Here is a 17,450-nt window from a genome sequence, read left to right on the forward strand (position 1 = left end):
GTTTTGTCATTCTTTGCAGTCACAGTTTTAACTATTTTAGTGGGGATGAGTGCACCTTATTTACATGATGTAACACACATCAGACATCTACAGCGGGTGCTACCTTGTTTTGTTCACGGGTTTGATTGCGTTTTGTTTCTTTTGCAGACCTTCCCCCCTTTCTTCATCTCGCCTGCTCCATGTCTCACCCCATAATGGATAAAGGCTGCTGCAAGTCTGGGCAGAGCTCTCAAGAGGCTGTGAGGGCCTATGGGAAGCTGCAATGAATGTAAAATAAACTCCCGGGTTAACATTTAAAGAATGCTGCTGTAGAATTGGCCAGACTATTTCTTTCCCAGAGTTTTCCCATGGGTAAAACCAGACCACAGCTCTTCCTCCATGAAAGGCCCTTTGATCCCCCTTTGATGAAATGCTTTATCTATTTTTTGGATTTTAGTGTAATTTGCTCTGATATCTCAAAGCTCTTCCCTATCCCCACATCTTCTCTATGTCGGTGTTTGTTCTGAAAGCCTCACACAACACATGGCTGTACTAAGTGCACGATAGATCAAGACGAGCATATTTATGGCTTTGGGAAAAGCTCATTACGGATCATTTAAAATACTCCTTCATTATGAAAAGTGTTTCGTCTCAACGGGAGTCAAACCCCATGTCCTCAGAAAACTGCCTGACATGTTATATTACGAATTGCTCAACAGCTCCTGCAGAACAACTCAGTTAAGTTTGATGGGATTTATCCTTAGATATCGGGACTGGACATTGTGTCCTCCCACCTGTCACAACTCAGGGTTACCAGCCCAGCAAAGCAGCGGTGGACACCACGGCTCCCCAAGGAGAGCAAAACATCCCTCATTAGCACTGAGGTGCACAGGTACATCTTACATCTACATTTACGCCGAGATACTCCTATTTTCTCACCTCTCTCTGAGTTATGACACTTATTCACAACTATTGTTTTGGTGTGGAAAGTACGGTAAACAGTGTTGTATCAGAAATGTCACTTATTTTGTTAATCTAATGAAGGAAGGAAAACATTCCTGGCATTATGGTTTTATCAACTTATAAACATGTGGTAGAAGCCTGCATGCCTTAGAATAACAGTAGAAACAAGACTGGGAAAGGAAACTTTGGGATCTGGATGCTTTAATAAAGACAACCAGCAGCACAGCACATTGTGTAACCTCAGAGCTTTTCGCAGTCCTCATCTCTGCAAAACGCTGTTAAATATCCCTAGAAACTTTGGAGTCCTGTAATTTTTTTTAATTCCTTACCAACTGATTATCCAGCCCTTACTTAAAGGACGTTTAGGACTGACAACAAACAAACAGTGGAATTTCCCATGCTTCATCCAAAAGGAAGATTTAAAAAGTTGATCAAGATGTATCGAGTGTGCATAACTTGAGTTGTTTTGCAGAAGGAAAAAAAAGCAATTTCCAGGGAAAAGGGGTGACAGAAGTAAAAACCATCATTGTCGCCTTGTCTGAACAGCCACTCTTTTTTAGACCAATTTTTATCCTACTGGTGTTGAGTTGCATAGTCCTGTCTGGATGTGTTGTATCCTACCCCTCTTGCCATGGGACCTGATCAAACTCGGCCTCAATCAGCTTAGATTTTATGGTGGAACTTCTTAAAGAGATAATAATAATTTTCACTTGCACCCAGACATCAGTATATTCAGGTACCCACAACGACACCTTTTCGGCACTGGATGCAATATGCAGAATGCAGATCTGTCCCTTCAAGGTGCAAACATGATGAGACCAAAGGCCTTTCACCCTTTCCCATCTTTTTCAGCCTCTCATCTGAAAGCATTCATGTCCCTCACAGAGGGAAATTAGTTGGGTTTGGTGAACAAACTCAAATTATAGAGTCATACAAGGGTTGAAACCAAGGCAGTGTCCGTGATGAAGTTTATTTGCTTATGAGTGTCTCAGGTTTTGATGGTTAAAGGCACTATCTTAAGGCTACTGTAATTATCCAGTGCTGTTTTCTCCTTGTATGGGTATTTTTTTCACTAATGGTGGAGTTCATGCTTTGGCAAAGATTGGCTAAGAGGCCCTTTGAGCCCTATTTTGAAAAGTCAGACTTCAAAGGGATAGAGACAGTTCTTTACCCTTGCAATTGAAAAGTTCTAGTTAGTGTTTTATAGAGCCAGTTTTATGGGGCATGAAGCTCCCTACATGCTGCAGAAGGTTCCTCCATAATCATAAGAGCACAAAGGCTAGAAAGTTACAATGTAATTTAGAAAAAGAATAAACACGGATGACAACTTAAAAAAAAAAAAAAAAAAAAAAGGAAAATAAAAGAAAAAAGAAGATATTTCAAGCCAATGGGATGGGTGGGAAAAATAAGGTCAAATCTCAAGCAGAAGGAAAAAATGAGACAAAAAAAATGAGGCCATAGTATTAGTTGAGGTTTTGGGGCCCAAACATGCCAAAGATGCCCCTGAATGCAGAACCCAAAGTCACTTAGTCACATGTAAATAAAATCTCCACCTTGTTGAGTGCCTCCAGCAAATCCTATCAGAAAAAACACTTTGTAGAGGTAAAGCTTCCCTCTACTATGCCCCAGCCCTCCAGGCCATTGGTTGCACCCAGACCCTCTCTCATGTCACCATCTTCTTGCTCAAATGGCATCTGATGGACCCTCCTTCTACAAAACACATTTCTAACACCTACCGCAACCAGAGGTCCCTTGTCAACCTCAGATGTCACAAGGTGCTGTGACAAGGACTTCAACCATGAACAATTCCAGGTTTATTGTGCATGGGGCCATTTCTCAGTTACTTTGACCAAAGCATTTGAGGTCAGCACTTAAGACATGGGGTCCCACGCACAGCTACCAAGCAATGGAGGAGGACACTCCAAAAAACATGGCAGTCCTACTCTCCCCTCTTTCTGTTTCCTGGAAAACATGATAAAAATGTGAGCAAACCTCTGAGACATGTCAGATGTGCATCTCCAACCCCCTGCTGTGGATTAAGAAAAGAAGTCATTCACCACTCAGCATATTTGGAAAGTCTCTGGTGCACAGAGCAGACACCTCCAGACGTCTCCATCAGTGATGTTATTTATAAGTGGCCTAAACAGCTTGTTAGGCTAATTGCTCCTGGAGGGATTTAACTCTATTGAGAAAGCATGAACAGGGCTCAAGTGTTCCAGAGCATTAGCTGCCACTCCTCCCTTTGATTTACATCCCTCATAAAATTTTATGGCCAGATTAGAATGAACTTCACTTGCACTGTGTTTTTTGTTAAGCTTTTTTTCTGTGCTGAATAAAAGCAAAAATCAATGCTGTAACTAATTACAACCTGAACCAGGAAAGGAAAACACCTCAAAATGCGGGGGAGGACCCAAAAAGGCCTCCAGAATGGATCCCTTTGGAGGTCTTGCTTCAGTCACCTGAGCTCTAAGTATGTTAGGAGAGCAGTAACAGTAAAAAAGGCACAGTTTAGGAAAAACCAATTTTGGATGGAGAAAAACTGCTGTGGGAGAGGGAGAGTGAGGCAGTTGGGGTTCCAGTAAATGGGAGAAGGGAGTGGGTGGTTATCAGTCATTTTATCTGGAATGTCCTTAAGGCATTTGGCTGCTGAGCTTGTTCTTACGGAGGGAAAAGTCTACTTTTGAAATAATTGGTTGCTTTACAGAGATAATCCAGACATATAGTGCATTTTTTTTTGATGAATTACAGAACTCCGTGGGCTACACTTTGCTTCACCAACTGCAAAGCTAGGACATAAATCCAAAGAGAAAAAAGGTTTTTTTTCTTCCTTTCTTTATGCCAGTGAAATACAATGTCACTGAAAATGGCCTATCTATACTATGAATACATGAAAGACTGCAAAAAGGAAGGAGAATAACTAAGCCTAGTGAAATATTTACCATTCTAGACATCAGTAGCCAAGGTCAGATTGGTGGGACTTAGTTTGGGGCTGACAGCCTTTAAATGACCCCTTTGCAAGTGCCTGAATCTTGAAATTCAACATGCATGTGAGCTCCAGTGGGACAGGCAAGTATTTTGTGCAAGTATTTTGCCGTGTCAGGGGCTGGCCCGTTGACAGCAGCAGGAATTACAGGTGTTCAGTTCCTCCCAGACGTGCAAAACGCAGATGCTGGAAAGCAGCTCATCCCGACAAGGCTCCAGCTGCTTCCCTTCATGCTGGACGAGAGCGGATCATTTGCTACATTTCACTTCTGGCCAGGACTTACCTCCATTTGCTGCCTTTTTTTTTTAATTTCCCCTCAAAATTAATGCTTTTGGGCAGCAGCATCATCTCCCAAGATGGATTTTTCCACCAAGAAAGGAGCCGCAAGAGAGGACCACTTCATATGGTCAAAGCATGGGGCTTGGTAGATTTATTTTAAATTAAATAAGTTATTCCATGTGTCCTGGACACAAGCTCACTATAAACTAATTTGAAATCCAGGGAGAAAACCCCCAACAGTCAATTTTTCAGTCCTGCAAGCTGAAATACCGTACCAGTAGTTCATCACCTGGCAAATAAACCTGCCAGCTCGAACCTTTATTAATCATTTTCTGTACCCTGCTTGAACTTTTCCAAACTGAACTCCGGAGTGCTCTAATTTTGCATCCACTGGTACCAAAAGAAACAAGTAAAGAGCACAAAAGGAGAGGGATGAAGGCTACGCATCCTCCTCTGCCAGAACATGAATTTCAGAGACTGCAAGTCAGGCAGATATTTGTCGTTTGTCGCGCAGCATTCCCATTTGTAGCCCAGTTTCTGCAAGTCAGAAACACTCAGACCAATAAATTTCTCGATGGGATAGATTTTTAATTTTTTGACCTGGATGGAGAATTTTTTTACAGCAACTTCTCTGTCATTCCAGAGCAATAATTACGAATTTTTCCCATTATCTACATTCCCTGAACCCTCCAAAGACCTTGATTGATTATGTGCCTGTATTCCTTCTTCTAAATGTTAATGTTTTAGTCTTCAAGAAGAAAAAAATGAGAGATGACAAAAACTCCACAGAAAAAAAAAAGAACAGATGTTCCTGAGATCATAGCAAAACAAGCCACACACTTCATAGGAATAAACTGTGATGTATAACACAGTTATTTTTCTAACCTTTCTAAAATTACCTATTTGACTGATTTCTTATGTGTAAAAAGAGGCATAAGGCCTTTCCTTCTGTCAAAGTACCATTGTCTGGAGTAATTTAGAAGCTCCCTGTTTTCTGTGCACTGAGAGTTCCAGCACAGAGACAGATTTAAGACATCTTTGAATTTGCGCAAGTCTCACAAGAACATGTCTCTTAATACCACTGTAACTAAACATGTATTTCTAGGAGATGCTCAGCTAAAACCCAAAGCTCTGAATCAACAACTATCCCAAAAGAAATGTGATCATAAGGCTGCCTTGTACACACAGCTGATGGTTCAGGGTGCAAGGGGATGCACGGCACTTGCACCACAAATCTGTGCAAATGCAGAACAGGGACAATGTTATTAATTAGGGAGCAGGAATTTCTCTACCCTATTGCACAGCCACAGAAGAGACTGCAGATAAAAACAGCTTGTTGCATCCTATAAGGCTGTTCAGTAATGCATCCCAAATTTGAACATGCATTCCTGTGATATTTATAGGTTGGATAATTTTATATTCTTGAACCTATTCTACATATAACGCTGTTGTAGTAGTAAATCTAAGAGCTATCCCAGAAAGGATAAAGTTTTCTTTAAAGCCTGTTAGTTTTCTCCAGTGTCAACCTAGCAGAGATTATATAGACATTATACACACCCAGATTTCACTACTTTCTTAAATGGAGTGGAGGAATTATTACAGCCTATCCTTATGATGCTCCCAGCAGTTTCACAGCATTGCTGCCTGGTACAGAGAATGAGGCATCTTTCTTTAATTCCTTTTGTCCAGATCTATCATGTAACTATTTTTTCCTGACATGTCATATGTTTCATTTCCAATACTTAATGGTAAGATGCATCTAGGTAGGGAATACACTGTAGGTTACCTTGGGCCAGCAGCTATCAGTAACTAACATGGATGTTGTGATTAATAAGGCATCTAAGTTCAAGTGAATGATGAGAAATTCAGGACACTTTCTAAATCAGCCTACCAGACACTGACTTTCCTGCAGACAAGGGAAAACTGTTTGTATCACTTATTTCATTGGCCATTAATGCTATTCCTAGAGGACACCTCATTCTGGATGTGCTTTCTCCTACTTCTTCCACTTCAGCTCTCACACAGTTATAGACAAGACTATCAAATCAGTGTAGTTTCCTGTAACAGCTTTTTCCCATGTTTTAATGACTATAACATCCAGAGAGTTCAGAAAGATAGAGCTTTTATTACAAAAACAAATCTGAAAGAACAGAGGAACGGCTAAATTGGCTCAGAAACCCACGTAGCCCAGTGTCCTGGTCTTCACGGTGGGGAGCTGCTGGCAGCTGAGGAAAAATACCAAAAGACAGAACATAGAGCACTCCTCCCCCAATCAGCTGTTCAGAGCTTGTCTTTAAATTGCCTCCAGACCATCACAGTTAGCAACCGCTAAGAGCTCCGCAACTAAAAATGTATCATCTATCTCATTTCTCTCTAAGTCCTTTTATACCCTTGACCTCCATCCTAAGGAGTTCCACACTCATAACTCTGCATTTTGCAGGGAATAACTTTTTTTTTTTTTACATTTTTTTGAAAGCTGCTGCTTGCTAACGTCACTGGGACAAGCTTGCAAATGCTCACAGAGGAGAACTGTCAGTCGCACGGTGGTCAGGAGGAAAGGTCGGGTCCTTCAGCTTTTGACCCAAGCTGCAAATTCGGAACCGGCTGGGCGGCTTCATCCCTGCAAGAAAAGCAGTGATGCTGAGTTGTTGTTTTGTGGGGAGGGGGACAAACCAGACACTGACCCTTTAATTTCAACATGGTTTGGATTTGGAAGCAGATAGGAGATGGTAGGCTACAGGAATTTCTTCAGCATTGCCAAATTAAGCCTTCCTGGGGCAGATTTAGGAATGTCCAGGACTGTCTGGACTTGCAGAGGGTTTGAGTTTAAGTGGGGATTTCCATGCTGGGTTATTTATTTCCTTCACCTCGCAGGTTTTGACAGCAGTGAAGGGAGTGGAGCAGGTACCTGGCAACTGCTACAGACCACAGTTTTCAAGTTCATCCAGTGGGTGTTTGGCAAATTAATGGCCTATTTTACTTGCTTAAATGTATCTGGTTTTCAGAAGAAGCTGAGCTCTCAATCTCCTGAAAGTAATCTATGGCATCTCCTCTGAAGCCAAGAATTATTGTTTATTTTAAAAAGGAAACTCAATGTAAACAACTAAACTTGGTTTTTTTTTTAATGAGAAACAACTCAATAGGAAAAAGGCTCCAGTAAAAGACTGTGATAATCATGTGGCAGGGGAAACAGCAATTCACTCAGAAGCCCATATTTTGTTGATATAATCCTTCCCCCCAGAAGAGGGATTCCTGTATCGATTTTCTGATTATTTCTCTGTTCTGTGCCCTAGTCTCACAAATAACTTGCGTGAGCAAATTTCACCCTGTAAACAGCCTGCTGTTTGGGGTACAGGACTCATTATTTTTATAATCTGACAGATTGTCTAAGTAGGATAATCTCCACAATGGACCATCCATCAACTCATAAACCTATATGGAGACCTACAAAAAACCCCTACATAAATCTATAAAACAAACAACTGAACAAGTGTTCATGATTTGTCTGCATGTATGAAGTGCTTGCACAATCACTCTTTTTCAAATAATATATGTTTCTCAATTTAATAAACACATTAAGCATTAAATGAACAACATTTCTTTACATCAGATAAAAAATCTGTGCATTTTGCTTCAAATAATCTATGGAGCTGTAGCTACACAGGTCAATATAGGACAATGGGAATTCTTTACCTCTTCTTGCCTATGATTAATTTACCTGTAATAAAATTCAACCAAGCCCCAGCCTTGCGTTAACCCGTTCAGTTGGAAATCCGCAATGCACTCATGAAAAACGCCACGTCCAGTCAGGCCATTATACACCACAGGGCAAGCCTGCTTATCCAGCGTTGCAGAAACATCAAAGTACTTGCCACCTTTGATAGAAGTAAAAGGGTAGAATGTCACCAATCTTCAATAGTATTTCATGTGAAAAATTCCCAAAATCTAATAATTTTCCATATGGTTTATTCTTAGGCTTTTCTAAAGAGCAATAGTTCTCCTGTCTGCTCTGTAAATTAAGCAAAATCTTTGATGAAGCCACATTTCCAGAGCAGCTGAATCCACCTCATAACATACATTTTAACACCCCGAAAGTGAAAACCACACCATTTATTTGCTCCAAGGATCACATGGAATTTCACTGAACAGTGAAATTAAATTGTGTGCCAAAAAGCTGAAAGCAGATATAGATACGCAGGCTGCATTTGGCTTACCAGCAGTAAAAGTGACTCCATATTTATCCCCGATAACACCATCAGCAGCCATCTCGGCCAGCGAGGCATTGGACCACTCAATGCCAGCCTTCCTCCCATTGGGGAAAAAAACATAACCTACAGTGAGGCTGAAAGGGAAAGAAACGGAGTAGAACTGAAGTTCAACTAAAATTCAAATGGAGTAGCACATTGGCTTTCCAGGGGAGCTCAACACCGAGCATCGTCTTCATCCCTGGAAAGCAGCAGGAATGAATACAAAATATTCAAAATATCCTTGTTAAAATATTAAAAATATATAAAAATGTTAAAAAATATTACGGGGTATTGCAAACGCTAAGGGGGGAAACCACACATGAAGGAAAGATGAGGCTTGCAGGATGGATTGTGGTGGGCAGGTGGGACAGGTGGGTCACTTGGTCCCACTTGGCCAGAAGGCCATGAACGCTGGTCTTGGAGCTTCTGGATGCAGACAGCACCAGTCAGCAAGACAGGACTCCCTGCATAATGACCCATTACAGACAGACACACCTTCTTAAATACCTGGAAGTGCTCAGCTTGTACCTCTAAATCATCTAGACAGCAAGACAAGCAGCTGCATCAGCCAAACAGTAATTGAATGGGAAGGAAGTAATTGAAGGTAAAAACTGTCCTTGTGACTAATTGCAAATGGAAAATAGGGTGGAGGGACTGGAGAGCAAGAGGGTGTGGATGGAAATTGGTCTGCACAGGTTCAAAGGAAGAGTGTACATACAGGTATCCTCTGCCACCTTTAAGATGTATGTTTTTAGCAGCATAAACTACCCTGGTTACTTACTGAGTTGTGGTTGCTGGCATATTAATAACTGTTAAATGTGCTGCAGTCCCATCCTGCAAGAAAGTGAGAAAGAAAAAGCAGTCTAACTTGTACAGAATAATTTCTGTGGATACAACTGAGGTTACGCAGTGTGCTGTGACTTTACATGTTTAAATCTCAGTGCATCTTCTGTGAAAATCTGTCTGCAAATGAGAGTCCAGAAATATAAACCAGGAGAATTTAAGGACATTAAGGACCACAGAAACTCCACAGCAAGAAGATATATGAGAAGGAGGGAAATACATGCAGAGATGTCAGCTAGCCATAGTCAAAACTGATGGGCAACCTACCAAAGTTGACCCTGCTTTGACCAGACACCTCTACTAACCTATATTATTCTATGCCTGGGAGCAGCATACAGGAAAAATGTTATAGAAGATTGAACTAAAATCTCATGTTTTTATTCATTTCTCTTCCATCCTTGAATCTGAATCCCTTCATGCTCCACTTGGGCTGCTCTGAGGCAAATACAACTATGCTGTGATGTTATATATGCACAGACACTTGGGGTATGAGGACTCCAAACTTCAATCAGCAATAAACTTTAATTCCTTCTTAGCAGTCAGATGGCTTTTAATTAGGAAAGGAAGAGCAGCAGTCATTTTGAGTCCTGAATAATGATGAAGAAAAGGGAGAGGTCACTATCTGATTATACACATTACAGCACAAAAGCACAGCCTTATTAAAAGATACAGAGGCATATGTTAAATCACAGCAGCTACTGGATCTGCACATAGGTGGGATTTTCCAAGGTGTGTTTCTGTGCTGGTTGGGAAAATAAACTTTTATTCTGAATTCAGCCTAAACTCCTGTAATTCTGCCTCTAATGGAGAGTTGAGATTTCTTCACGCCTGTGTTGGCAAGGGAAATGTTTTTTCAGGAGCATCTGTTGGGGTTGCGTGGCAGCTTGTACCACCAGCGTTCAGCGTCACCCCGGGCTGTGTGCTCGCAGCAGCCGCAGTACAGGCAAAATGGCAAAACAGAGAATTATAGCTCAGCACTGGCAGAAATATTTGCTGACTGCTGTCACGCAGGCTTAGGATCTCTGCTAACGCCCCAGGCTCTCAATTAGTGTGAATCAGCGCTGCATCAGCTCCATGGAGCGCTGGGTATGTGCGGCAGCTGAGGATCTGTCCTGTAAAGCTATTTAATTTTTCTTAAAAAAGCCAAAACAAGCAGTTTCAATTTACCGAGACAACTTTTGGTTCAATCGGTGTAGCAAAATCTCAGTTTTTACACACCCAGTTTTGAGAGCTGCTCCCAACATGGATATGTGCTAACGATGGCACCAATTAGCACTTCTGATTGCACACTGTGGATGCTCCCAATGCCTTATTTCTGGATAATGACTGACAAGTTCAGAAACACCTTCAATTTCATAGTTACGGAGCTGTGTTAATACCTACTTCAAAGTGTGCCAAAATCATGACGTAACGGTAAATCTCAGACCAGTCCCGGATACCTGCAAAAACAAACAAAACCCCCCAACCTTAAGTTCACCATTGCTGGAAAATATGAACTAATAGTACCCGATTTGACATTGACTCTGGATAAAGAGATATCCAGTAATTGATAACACAGTAAGTGTATGCATGTCCCCAAAACAGTAATGGCATTTCCTCTGAAATGTCTTAAATTCATGCCCAGTCACGACATTGTTGTTTTTAAAGATAATCCTTAGTCCCAACGTCCTGCCACTACCAGCTATAGTGAAGACAGCCAAGTGAGTGATTATTTTCTGGTGCTGTTACCATAAGAGTGGCTCCGAACGCCTTTGAGAGAAAGTTCTGTTTTCTCCTGATTTTCTATTTCAATTTCTCCAACAGACTGGCCCCACTGCTCATGTCGGAAATGTTGTTCTCTTTGTCTGGGGGAAAGAAAAGAGTGAATCGACAGGCAAAATCGACAAAGCAAAATCAAGGCGGTCTCAATGCCAATCTGATAGACTTATATCCCAAAATGTCTGGATCATGGCTATGCCAGATTTTACGCATTAAACCCACTTTTACATTTTCCAGTTATTGCTATGTAATGTCTATTGCCACCCTGACTGACTAGAAAAATGCCCGTCGTTTGAAAAAATGTTGTATTACCAAACAGTTGCTGCTCAGAAGTCAGCAGGTATCACCAAAGACAACACACTATTGGTTTACATATTTTCTGTTTGCATTTAGAGAACACAATATTGATATTCATATTTTCTTTGTGTATTTTCAGTTCTCTGAAGCTTGTGTACTAATTAAAAAAACAACTTTAGCCCTTCTTTCACAGGATTATATTTGATCCTTTGCTTAGATATACCTGCACCATTGACTTTGGAAGTGGTTTGAATCAGGTTGTTAGCAAAGAAAAAAGAGAGAATAAGAAATATTCCTACTGCTTGAGGTTTTACAGACAAAAACTGTGGGCAGGTCCCTCCACCCACATGTTGGGAAGACCCCGTCCATGTGCAGGATCCTCCTCAGAGGACATATCTGAGGTTGACACATCTGGTGTGGTTATGAAACCAGGAGACACCTGACAGGAGCCACTTCCTTTATTGGCTCACTTCAAATTAAACCCAACTTCTAAAATTACCTATAACAATACATGACAGACCCTGGAGAGATCTGTAGAAAAATTCCTGTTAACCCTAGAAGAAATTAATCTTGTCTCTCACTTTTTGACCCTTTGGAAGAACTCGAAGGTCCACGGTTCCTGGGCAAAAGCACGTGCAAATGCACTGGGGTGACTGTCGGCACTAAAGTCAAAGACTTCTGTGAAGTTCTCCCAGCTAGGAGAAGAGGGAAAAAATAAAATACATTATTAGCTGCCACATGATACAAAGCCAAGCTGTGCACTTGCTACTCTGACAATGGCAATCTTTGTACTTTATCATTATTGGATACATCTGATTTTTCTAATTTTTAACATACTACTACTTTTCAAGGAAGCAAACAAATGGAAACTGAGAAGTGCAAGAATCAACACATTACATAGGAAGGGATGCTGGAAGGGCATGCTTGCTCTCATGTAGTCAGTTTGGAGGTACAAATGCAGCATCACTCCAGAAATACTGTGCTACTTTGACAATAAATCATTTTTTGTCAGACAAATCAAGTCCATAAACAGAAAGCAGAGGCAAGGGGTTCATGTGTTACTTTGTGCACATGACCCTTTGAAAACAGTAACCGAATCTCTAACCACAAAGTCACGACACATCCCGAAGCAAAAGCAAAATGCTCTTACTGGAAAGAGAATTTAACTGGTACAAGTTCACCTTCCTTTTCACTCCACTGCTGTCGGTAAGGTCCTTTTCTGTAAGGCAAAGCATCATAATTTTGTATCACTCTTAAACAAACAGCAAAACATTTCTTACATGCTTAAGGATGCAACAGGACAAATCACAGAAGAAAAATGCCATTGTGTGCTAAGATAGAACAATGAAGCTACATTACAACCCTACACTGGGTGGAGATATTATTAGCTGTATTTTCGTTCCATAAATATCAATGTGTGCTATTGTTACCAGATCTCTTTTGTTTCAAGTCTGTTAAATGTATTTTCAGATTGTGCTCGTCTTAAATGTAGATAAATGAAACCATAAAGTGCTGCGGTACCTGAGTAACCCATCGAAGCTTATTTTCCAGTGCATTTGTGGCTCTGCATATTCAATAGTGAGCCCTCCTCCACTCCAAATCTCTTCAGATTCATCACTCACCAGCATGTTAGGATGTTGTGGGTGCTAAAAAGACATTTGAGGAAAACATTTTCTTAGTTCAGTTGTGGGGTTGCAACGTGGGTGAATTCCTGCTCTGAACATCCTCTGCAGGAGGAACAGTTGATTGAAATGGCTTTTTTTTCAGTTCTTCCTGATTTCTAGTAATCACATCAACCTTATCTTTTTTTGGTCTCCTCCTGGTCGTGGCTACTTAGCAAAACAAAGTTGTGAGCACAAAAATAGTTGAGTGCAAAGAGATTGTGCCGGATCTTCTCTCCTTCTTTAATATGTAGCCAGTTATTAACAAAAGGGAAAATCCACAGGCAAAATGTGTTATCAATACTGTTTTCTTTTTATCAAGAATAAAGCATGTGTACATACAAGTCCCTAAAAACTTTTCTTTCTCTTTGAAAGAGGCAATTCCACAATGATTTTTACAGCATTCACTCACTGGGAAAGGAGAAAAAAAACCAAACAACCGTAACCATACAACGTAACTTATTAACCATGTACTGCATGCTCAGATTCTTCTTAAGATACTTAACAGGGCATTTTTTAGAAGATACACTGTGTTTCATGCACATCATGGGAAAAAGGGAATTAATGTCAGATACCTACTCAAAAAATTAGACATAACCAGTAACCTGGCCAGTGCTATCACTGTCTTTAGGATGTTGATGTAGTGAAGATGCAGAGAACATTATTTTTTGCTTGGAATCCTACCACAGGTTCAAGACAGGAGTCAAGCACTGCTCCGGAATCTCATCCCACATCCACCACGTACTTCAAACTCTCCTGTTCCCTCCACCCGCAGGAAGAGCCACATCTCGCAGATCCCATTCGGACGTTTGGCAAGACGAGCGATCACAAAACTCTTGTTGGTCTCTGCAAAGCCGGTGAAATAAATTGAATCCAGCGCCTGGGGAAAGGGAGAAGAATTTCAGCTCCAGCCGCAGGCAGGAAGGGAGGGGAGAGGGTGAGTAATTCTTTGTTTTCCATGGGTTTCTTCTTAGGAATCAAAGTTTGCTTTCACTTTTTATATTTAATAGCAGGCAGCCCAGCAAGCAGCCAGAGTTTCCCCAGCAGCGGTGAAGCCTCATTCGTAAAACAGGACAGTTCATGCGTCCAGAAAACAGTTAGTTAATCTGGCATGCAACGCTCACATCAGTCATTGACACGAAAGCATTTTTCCTTTCTTTATTGTCCATTTCCTTATCAGGGTAGACAAAGAAAGCAGAGAGGGAGCAGCTGAGAAGCAGTTTTAGAGAGGGAACGTAATTATTGCCTGGTAGCCATGGACAAGGTAAAATATTATTCTTAATTAAGATTATTATTTTGCAATGAGAAGTTCCCTTAACCAAAATCCTTATGAAAAGCATTCTCAAAAAGTGCCTGCAAGGAAGAAACTGAGCCACATCTAGACCCAGCTTGTATGAGGGACAATTTATACTTATGGGAAACATAAAACCAAAAAGGGAAAAGGAAGAGAAAGCCATAGGAAACCCAGTACTTTACTACATGATCAGCAGCTGGACTGGTGTAGGGCCAGTTACCATCCTAAACCTCAAACACTGTTACACACAGATGTCCACAACTTCAAATTTAGATGTGTATTTTCACATATTTGTGCAGAACTCACTCAAAGTGAAGTTTCAAAAGCTGGAACATTGAAGTTAAGATTTTTGTATGCATTTTGGGGTATGGATGAAGTTCTGCTTCTGAAGAAAACATTCAGTGTAAAACAAAACAAAAAAAATCATATTATTATTGCTCTTGAGCATTTGTTAATTAATATGACTCCAGGATTCCCAGGAGGCTCCAGGAAATGCCAACAAGAAGTTGATTTTTCACAAGAATGGTTTAGAATTCAAAACCTCAGCTGGCATCTGCAAGTCAAATCTTGATGAGACAAGGAAAACCAAGGGAAATCCTGCCTCATCAGCCTTCCCACTTTTCCCTCCCACCAAATATTACAGCAAGGCCCACCCAAAGCTCCCCGTTAGGCACAGTGAGTATTTTGACAGGATGATCCATGAACATAGGTAAGGTACAGGCTGTAGACAGAGGGTTTGTTATTTATTAAGCAGACAAGTACACCTGGGAAACCAGATTTAGTTCACCAAATGTGTGAAAATAAAAGGCTTTTGTGTCTGCTTTTTCCCACCGATATCATTTGGTGTTATTTGAGGCAACCCTTTTCCCTGCAAGGAACAGTCAAGGCAACATCCCCATCCTGTGATGGTTGAAGCAGGGTGAAAGGATGTGGGTCCTGAAGCTTTATGGGTCAAGCAGTGTGGGTACCAGGCACCAGGATGCAGGGGATGGGGCTTCCTGAGAGATGCAGGTCCCAGGGGGATGCAGGGTGCTGGGGTGCAGGGGATGCAGAGGGGTGCAGGTCCCTGCAGGATGTGGGTTCTGCAGAAGGAGGTGTTGTGGGGCTAAGGGGATTGGGTGTTGTGGGGCAACGTGAGTCCCAGGGGATAGGGGTTCCAGGGACTGGGGGTGCTGGGATCTCAGGGAAGCAGGGGTGCTGGGAGATAGGGGTGTCAGGGATGGGGCTGACAGAGGTGCCAGGGATGGGACTGTCACGGAATATGGTCACGGAAAAGGGACTACCAGGGGAGGGGTTCCCAGGACTGGGGATACCAGGGGTCCAAGGAGATGGGGGTGCCAGGGAAGACAGTGTCACAGCAGGGGGTCCTGGGAAAGGTGCTGCCGGGGAAGGGACTCCCAGGATGTGGGGTACCAGGAGCGCGGCGGCACACTCACGTGGGGGTCGGGGCGGAGCGGGCGCGGCCGCCGTGACTCCGCGGAACCTCCGCCGGCCGCCCGCTGCCTCCAGGCGCCGTGGAAGAGCAGGAGGCAGCCCAGGGCCCAGCGCTTCAGCGGGACCCAAGCGCCGGGGGCGGCCGCCCGCCGAGCCCCGAGTAGCGCCAGCAGCGCCGCCGCCAGCAGCGCCAGCAGCGCCGGCATCGCGGAGCGGACCTCGGGGTGCGGAGCGGAGCGCGGGGTGCGGAGCGTGGGGTGCGGAGCCGGGCGCGGGCTGCGGAGCGGGGCGGTGCTGGGCGCGGGCTGCGGTCGCCGCCAAACCCCGCCTCGGGGCCGCGCAGCGCCGTGTCCCGGGGCCGGTCGCGATCATTTCCGCGAGGGGCTTGTCCCGGCTGTCAGCCCGCTGAGGTCACGCTGGGAAGTTGCATTTGCTTCATCTTTTTTTTTACTTTCTCCTTTTTTTTTTTTTTTTTCCTCGATCCCGGCACATTTCGCTGAGCCGCACGGAAGCGCTTAAAGGGAAGTGAGGCAGCTCCACTGCAGTGGCACAGCCAAGTTTCTAGGAAACGTGTTTCTAGTTTCTGGAGCACAAGTGTGATGGGGAGCGGTTCGGGGATCTGGGGCTGTTCAGCCTGGAGAACAGGAGGCTGAAGGGAGACCTTATCGCTGTCTACAACTACCTGAAAAGAGGTTGGAGCCAGGTGGGAGTCAGTCTGCTCCCAATGAACAAGTGATAGGACAAGAGGAAATGGCCTCAAGTTGCGCCAGGGGAGGTTTAGATTGGTTAGTAGGAAAAATTCTTCCTAGAAAGGGTTGTCAGGCACTGGAACAGGCTGCCCAGGTCAGTGGTGGAGTCACCATCCCTGAAGGGGTTAAAAAGGTGTTCAGAAGAGGTTCTTAGGGACATGGGTTATTGCTAGAGTTAGCTTATGGTTGGACTCGATCCTGAGGGTCTCTTGCAACCAAAATGATTCTATGAAATCCTTCAGGTTAAGGGTTGTGGTGCCAGAGAGGTGGGTCTTGGGGTCTCCCCACTGGGGCTATCACAAGGTATTTGGGCAATATCAGCTGCTCTTCCCTGGGCTGAAGGTTATGTCTGTTTCCATCTCTTTGATGAGGACTGCAGTTCATATTTTAGATTTCTGACCCTGTCTTATTGGGCTCTCAGCATAAATGGGTCCTTGCCTGTCACTGCCAGCTCCGACCAACAGGCAGGGACAAGGCTTGGCAGCCATCTCACCCAAAATTGCCAGAAGCAGTTGTAGGTACTGTTTCTAGAAGCTGTATTTTTCATGGCTTTTTGCTGGTTGCACAGTAGATCTTTTTATTCCCTTTGCAATTAGCAAGCATTTTGTCTCATTTCCCTACACTAAATGAAGCCCAGTCTCTCAAGAGTGGTTGGGGTGTATCTGATCTCCCTTTGGAGAAAGACAGGGCTCTCAAAACCCATGTTTGCTTTTGTTTTCTGAGTGTTCTGGCTCCCTGTTGCCTCTACAGACTGCTCAGTGGACTTCAGGTCCCTTGAAAAAGCATTTCTTTTACGTTTTTATGCCTTGTCTTAATTGTCCCTCCCTTTGGTAATAAAACCACCTGTGGTGTGGTTCGTGTGTAATGGATTAGTGCTTATGGTTCTTTTGATTTCCATCTTTGAGTGCAACTTGTTTTCAATAACCTCCTTGGCTCTGCTGCTTCTTTTTGCTCTTTATCTAA

At 42.9% G+C, this 17,450-nt stretch overlaps 1 protein-coding gene across 1 annotated transcript; it reads right to left on the reverse strand.

Moving 5' to 3' along the window:
* Window positions 1-4,771: 4,771 nt before the first annotated feature.
* LOC136107303 (uncharacterized) lies at window positions 4,772-16,047 on the reverse strand. Its single transcript, XM_065848267.2, has 11 exons — window positions 15,741-16,047; window positions 13,756-13,890; window positions 12,871-12,995; window positions 12,500-12,568; window positions 11,931-12,044; window positions 11,023-11,138; window positions 10,678-10,733; window positions 9,233-9,285; window positions 8,419-8,546; window positions 7,923-8,079; window positions 4,772-6,824 (listed from the first exon to the last, which is right to left on the reverse strand). Exons 1-11 carry the CDS (start codon window positions 15,942-15,944, stop codon window positions 6,752-6,754), a joined length of 1,230 nt encoding a protein of 409 aa, XP_065704339.1. The 5' UTR covers window positions 15,945-16,047; the 3' UTR covers window positions 4,772-6,751.
* Window positions 16,048-17,450: the final 1,403 nt, after the last annotated feature.

This window comes from Patagioenas fasciata, chromosome 13 (assembly GCF_037038585.1).
Source record: "Patagioenas fasciata isolate bPatFas1 chromosome 13, bPatFas1.hap1, whole genome shotgun sequence".
Classification (NCBI taxonomy): Eukaryota; Metazoa; Chordata; class Aves; order Columbiformes; family Columbidae; genus Patagioenas; species Patagioenas fasciata.